The following is a 6,784-nucleotide window of genomic DNA, read 5'->3' as shown; positions in this document are numbered from 1 at the left end:
ACAATGAGTTATCCAAAAAGCAAGTTTCAGAAAAGACTTTAAAGAGAAACAACCGCTTTAATTAAAATATTAGAATTGGCTTCTAAAATGTCTAAACGTACGTTTGACAGGTTTAACTCCATATTGTGTTGCTTTTCGGCTGAGGCAGGTAGTAAAAAAAGGCAATAAGAGAGAAACATAGGCCCTGAGGGGAAATTAAACGGAGGGGTGAGTCGACCACCTGGCACGAACCTCAGACCGCGAGGCCACGGGCCTAAATGTCAATTACCTCCACAGAACAAGAGCACATTTTTCTTCATAGAGTCTTATTGTGTCACATTCAGCAGAGAATTATGAAAACAGCATCACATTTGTTAACTCAGCTGCTACGTTGCCCACAAACCCTCCCCATGTACTATAGAAGCCACCCAGTCTTTCTCTTGCGGCTGCAAATCAAAGCCGGCGTTAATAAAAAGCTGCCACTGTAATGAGAGCTTTTCCTCAACTATGTCTTAGAGGCCGCATGCTGAGAGCAGCTGGCTGCGCATTCTGCCAAAGCGCACGTTTGTGCTGAGTAAAAAGAAAATCTATGGTATATCCTGATACTTTCTATCAGCAAAATGCTTGAGCAAGCTTTAAATAGACAAGCCTGCAGTCACCTCCCCACTGGAAAAAGAAGGTTCATGGCTTATTGTGCCAGCTGTTAAAAAAATATATGCTAATGCTGTGTAATGTTACAGCACGTCTCTGCGAAACAAGACCATTCAGTGACTCTGGAGCCATTAGAGTCTGTTGTGTGTGACGGGTGGCAGATGAGACCTGCCCCACCGCCGCTCAAGATGGCCGCATTCCAAGTGGGAGCGACGGCTTGAGCAAAGGTCAGCGACGCGTAGTAGACGCACGAGGGCAGAGCGTTTCCAGCGTCCGAAGCGCTGCTGAGGAGGAAAACCTCTGCATCGACATCTCGCTGCATCAGTCTGCGTTTTCTGTCTCCCTCCGTCCTTGTCCCGCTCTCTCTCTGTCTCTCTGTCTCTCTCTCTCTCTGTCTCCTTTAATTGCTGCACGCAGACTTTTGCCTGAGCCCCCTGCAGACTCATGAAATTCAGATGAGTTGTGTCTTTCTTTAATTCATCTGTGCAGATCAGAGGCTACAGCTGTGTGGACAGGCAGACCCCCCCCCCCCCCCCCCCCCCCCACGCTCTCTTCCTTTCTCTCGCCCGCTTTTGGTATTTCTTCTGTGGAATCTGGCTTTTGCTGTTGCCTTCTCGTAGGGTTTCAGTTTTGAGTGTGCACATGCTTCAGTTAAGAGTCCCCATGATATTTTTGGTTGTTGAGTGGATAAATAATGCTGAATGTGCCGCGTTTCGGTGTAGGGCCTGCAGGTCAGGCTGCAGCTCTCTTCCTGAGAGGGACGGACGTGCTTCCATTGGCATAATTGGCAGTGGAAACCGTGAACGTGAAGAGTAATTGCATGTTTCTGTGTTTTAATTAGTGCTGGGGTTTATCGCCCGCCGCTTCCCCAGGTGGCCTGTAAATCCACCACCCAGCAAAGCAACCAGGCACGGGCTGCGCATGCTTTACATTAAACACATCATTACTGGATTAGACAGGTTCTGTGGACAGTAGCGATGCACACTGCTGAGACCAGATTTGTCCTTGTTCATGTAAATGTTGAGATGTTTTTATGTGCCTCTACTCAGCGTGATCCATGTCTGGCATTTGGTGCTGATGCTGGAACAAAGTCATGCAGTTGCTTATAGCATGATGTTTATCTGCGTGCGAAAGCTGGAATTTCAGGTTGTCATTTGTGAGCATTTGCTTTTTAATGTAGAAGCGTTAAAGAATTCAGCAATGGAATTGGAACAAATTCATTTAATTGACCTTTTGAAGTTAAAACGTTTTATTTGATCACAGAACCAGAACAGAACAAAGCTGCGTTCATCCTCATTAACAGATGATCCACGTAAAACCATAACACCACAGGCACGGGTCAAAGTCTCTGACGCTGGCTTGCTGTCTGGCCTCGAACCCGGACACTGATGTCCGCGTCCGCCTGCCACTTTACTTCCTGCCGAACCTCTGGGGCACCGCCATGCTCCAGATCTGACCAGGCGCAGCCTCCCAGTCACGGGTTTGTAGCTGATCCTCTGGCACTGCCTGCCCTCTGGAACCGCGGCCAAACCTGCGGGGCAGCGGGTCCGGTCAGAATCCGCTCACTCAAAGCCGGAGCAAGGCTGAGAGCGACGTCCCATTCGTAGAATATCTGCACTGGGTGATAAAAGTCATCGCCATTGTGTCACTGACCTCTGTGGCTGATGAAGCACTGAGTTCCTGGTTTCCCTCTGAGATCCAAGCAGCAGCGCTCTGATCAGTGAGGTCAGCAGATGGTCGTCAATGCTGTTATCGGCGTATTCGCTCTCCTGCACAAATGCACCAAGCATCAAGCATTCTGTTACTGCATAAAAATGAAAGCCCAAAGGCGCGATTCTGGAACATCAGGAGCATTAACGGCATCAGTCGGCGGCTGCAGCACCGGCGCTGGCGGCTGGAACTCCAGCAAGGCTGGAGCTGTGAAGTGAGGACCTTGAGACGTAGATACAGCATCAACACACAAAGGGAGAGGAATGCGCCTCACGCTCGACGCGGCATCGAGCCGTTTCCATCTCCATGCAAAACAAAACACAAGTGAGTCTGCTGTTGCCTCCACAAAGGGCAACGCTCTTGTTTGTGTATGATGAGAAGCCTCAGACCTTTTATCCTGCGCTGACTGTCTGTTGACCCCGCTTTGTATTACAGGGGATGCTTCAGTGTGTTTCACACTGCTGCATTTACATATTGTCACTATAATAACAGGCCTGTGGTTGAACCTTCAGGCTGGTTGGTTTTAAATCAGTTTATAGTTTATGCGAAACTCTTGTCTACACGTAGACTAAAGATTTAAAGTTCAGTAAATTCTGGAGAGTTTTAGCTCATGATCATGGTTGAATATTTTACATATACGCTATTTTGTCCATGTTGATAGAAGTGACAGATCGATATCGTGAGTGGTTTGGTTCCTCACCAGCTCCAGCAGGCGATCGGCCATGTTCTCCTCTGAGCTGCCTGGCTGCGCGTCGTTCTTGTCCACGCCGCCTTGGACGCGCAGCGCCTGACTCGCGCCAGCCGTCGCCACGAGCAGAGCCAGAAGAGTCGCCGCTGCAGCTGTGTCCATGGTGTCGGCTCGGAGAGGGCGCTGCTGTGGAGGAGGAAGGTCCAGTTACACCTGTTGGCTCCTGACATCCTCCGCGGGTCCTTTATACGCCTCCTGGCCGGTCCCCCGGGGAGCGGCGGAGAACGATGGGAGCGTGCAGAAGGGAGCAGGGGACCTCGCAGAGGAAGGAAACCGTCCCTCATGTGAGACTTAACGAATCCATTTAGCAGGATCAGGCCATTATTGATGCCCGAGCACCAGAGTGTGTTATTAGGCGGCCCTCAGGGCAGCGCAGCACAACCCTCCCAGTTATTAAACAGATAAATCCCTGCAAATGGACCCAGTCCGTTGTCTTCTCCGCGTGTGTCGTTGTTCAAATGGACAGTTGAAGCCCAAGATCCAGAACAGGCTGCATGTAATTAAATATTTCAGTGAGATTCAACTGTAGAATCACGAAATATCATTTATTTTAATTCAATATTAACCAAAGATCCGTTTATTGGTTGCTGAAAGAGTTCATGCTGAGAAACAGATGCTCTTCGAAAAACGCCTGAACCTGCTGAGATGTTTACAAAAACAAAAAACTCTATCATCTCCACCTCAAACAAATACATCTAAAGGCTTGATTTGTGGAAGAGACGCTGACTTTGTTGCGTTACTTTGTTGTGTGTGCTTTGTGCCTGTAATTACTGTATTAGTCACTTCCCCAATACTGGGTGAGACATCAACAGATCTTGCTCATCAAAGTGTCTAATGGGCGACAATCCGCTTAAACGTCCACACACGCACGCAGTCCAGTGGTCCTTGTTTAATTACCATGGCAACCGGGGCGACGTCTGAAGGATTGGTTTCCACTAAGGCTTCTGGATTAGAGCACAATCTAACACGTCCACAATGACGTGAGCATAAATGTTAGATTTGTGTTCAGTCCAGGATGAATGAATGCATTTAATAAAAATGATACTGAGGCAGTTTATTGGGATTAATGTGGGGCTTGGGTAGATACTGGTTCAGCACAGGTCAAATCAAAGGCCAGTCAAATCCAACTGTATTATTACTAAAGACTAAATCCTTGTTATCTTCTACAGACAGCTAATATATAACTATCTGTCGCTGTGAAATAACAATTATGCAGCTGGTTTTTGGGCTCAGTGGATTAGCATCATATTCTCACAGGTGGAAAAACCTGGATGTGAATTTGACAGCGTGATATTTTTTCTGTGTTGCCCATACACTAGGCTTTTAATGGCAGTCTGTCATTGTACATCAGGCCGGTGACAGGCGGGCGACCTGTCTTGGTTGCGACCTGCCTCTCACCCAATGACAACTGGAATTGGAAGCAGGGCCTCAGGAACAGCAGTTAAGATGATGGATTCAACATTTGTTCCACATTGTTAGAAATTTGGCCATGTTTCGCCAAAATGCCTTTGTGCCATCAGTAAGATGAGATGAGAAGACCACAACTTTGACCTGTTTTCTCAGAAAGCAAAAACAAGGAAAGCAAATACTTTAAAAAATGATTTAAGTGTGTTCTTACAGTAAATGCCCCCTATCAGTTCAGAGAGAACAACAGCTGAGCTCCATGAAGGAGATCAACCTGATGCTAACCATGATTATAGTTATTTTTTTCTCTTCCTGTAGAGACTTGGTGGATATTCGATTTAAGAGCTTTAACGCCACCTGGTGTTCAGAAATTAAACTACAAGATTTTCAAATCCAGCACGGTAGAACATTTCTGAATGATCGAACAAAATGATAAAAATTGTAGTCGTAGAAGTTGTCGTATTGTAGTTTGTACTGGGTTTATTGTTTTTTTTATTTTGTTTACAGTGTTAAACAGTGCAGCTAAACAAAAAAAAACAAAAAAAAACAAGTGAAGGCACCACAGCAACAGTAGTTTCATGCATCTAATACAAGATTCCTGTCGAGCTGGACGGATGCTCGTTACCGTCCTCCAGAGCCTTGACTTCTGAAACCTGCCACTTTTACCATAAGGCACTTGTTTACATGTACAAATATCAGTAATGAAGGACTTAATGAGCAGTGTTGCCCCGGCTGGTTTGATTTGAGCACGTCATCAGGAACAGTGCCACAAACAGGTCAATATGTTTCTGCTACAGTTTGGAGACAAAACGGAAACATTTTTACATCTCAGCAACAAAATAAAAAACTCAAACCTCGCTATTTAAATGTTTAATTCAGTAACTCTGGGTTCTATGTTTCCAAACATAGTCATTAAATACACTGAGATTAAGTTAATGTTCTTGGCAGACAAGACATTTATTCAATATTCCTCATTTAACATCTAACAATGCAAAAGGGCAGAATACAAATCAGATATGTTTTTTTAATGCATACACTTCATTTGGCTAATTGTTAAGAACATATGTAAATACAGTACAAACTGAAAATGTTCCTTGTTACGAAGATTAACTCAATTTATAAAAAGATCAGCTGGAGTTCATCACATTTTCTGCAAAACCAGAGCAATTAGCGAACCCAGAAACATATTCAGCGTTCTGCAGCTTTACTTCTTACATTCCCACGTTCCCACATTTAGAACCCCTAAAAGAGCATCTTGTTTTATGTTCTATGCTTGTGCATCCATGCATGTCTGGAGGTTGTAGTCTTTATTGTGCTGCATGTGCTGCACTGTTACTGACCTGCAGTGTTTTCTGTAACACCGATACAGACTTTCCCTCTCTCTCTTCCTCCCTCACACTGCCTTGCTGTCTCTCACTCCTCTTGCTGTGGTTTCTCGTTGGTGTGTGAGTGTGTTTCTCTCCTCTTCTTCTCTGCAGTGATTTTACCAAAAGCTGCTTTAAAGCATTTTGTCAGCTTTTTGGAAGTGTGTAAAGGCTGTAATACATGTGTCTTCTCTCTGCTTTGTTACAGTGATGGAAAATGTATCAGCGACTCAAAGAACGTACACAGGCTACACTGTCCAGAGTTTTGCTGTGGAGACTGCAAAAAAGATACTGCTGTGATTCATTCTCTGAAAGAATTCCTGGAAATGAACAGCACGACTGGTATTCTATTCCTCATTTATTCATTGTTTTAACTTTGAGTTGATGTTGATGAGTAATATTTTCCATAAAACATCTGGCAGGAAGTTTAGTCTCAAGCTCTGTTGTTGGGTAATAGAGGTGTTGTTGGAGCATCTTACACAGGAAGCAGCGTCTTCCTGAAGCAGATGTGCTACAATCTTAAAACTTAGTCTATTTTTATCTCACCACCACCAGATTTATACACTATGTTCATCTTAATGTATAGGTTTGTTGTAGCATTGACTAGAAGGTACAGTAGGTAACATATCTGCTACTGAAAGTTATTTTAAGAAAGGAAATCATGGTCACTTCCAGAATACTATTACTTTTAATTTTGTCTGTGGTTAGAAGAAATATAAGTTGAGTTAAGACTTCAAACACACTGTCACAACTTTTAGGCATAGTGTATTAGCAGAGGCTTTTAGTAGTATGTCTGCTTTTAGATGCCGAAGTGGCAGCTGTGTCTCTAAATGGGAACCGTGATGTGAGTTTGGAAGCATTTATTTTTGTTGATAGTACTGTATGTGTATGATAGTTTAGGTTGAAGGACATAAGGACCCCCTCCAAC

The 6,784-nt window shown here is 44.6% G+C and overlaps 1 protein-coding gene across 1 annotated transcript; it reads right to left on the bottom strand.

The window, feature by feature from the left end:
- Nucleotides 1-1,831: 1,831 nt before the first annotated feature.
- Nucleotides 1,832-3,346, bottom strand: npffl (neuropeptide FF-amide peptide precursor like). The gene is made up of 3 exons (XM_029150239.3): nt 3,041-3,346; nt 2,284-2,399; nt 1,832-2,161 (listed from the first exon to the last, which is right to left on the bottom strand). Exons 1-3 carry the CDS (start codon nt 3,188-3,190, stop codon nt 2,041-2,043), a joined length of 387 nt encoding a protein of 128 aa, XP_029006072.1. The 5' UTR covers nt 3,191-3,346; the 3' UTR covers nt 1,832-2,040.
- Between the last annotated feature and the right edge of the window lie 3,438 nt (nt 3,347-6,784).

Source organism: Betta splendens, chromosome 5 (assembly GCF_900634795.4).
Source record: "Betta splendens chromosome 5, fBetSpl5.4, whole genome shotgun sequence".
Lineage (NCBI taxonomy): Eukaryota > Metazoa > Chordata > Actinopteri > Anabantiformes > Osphronemidae > Betta > Betta splendens.
Note: the sequence above shows the minus strand (reverse complement) of the source record. Positions and strands in the feature narration are given on the sequence as shown.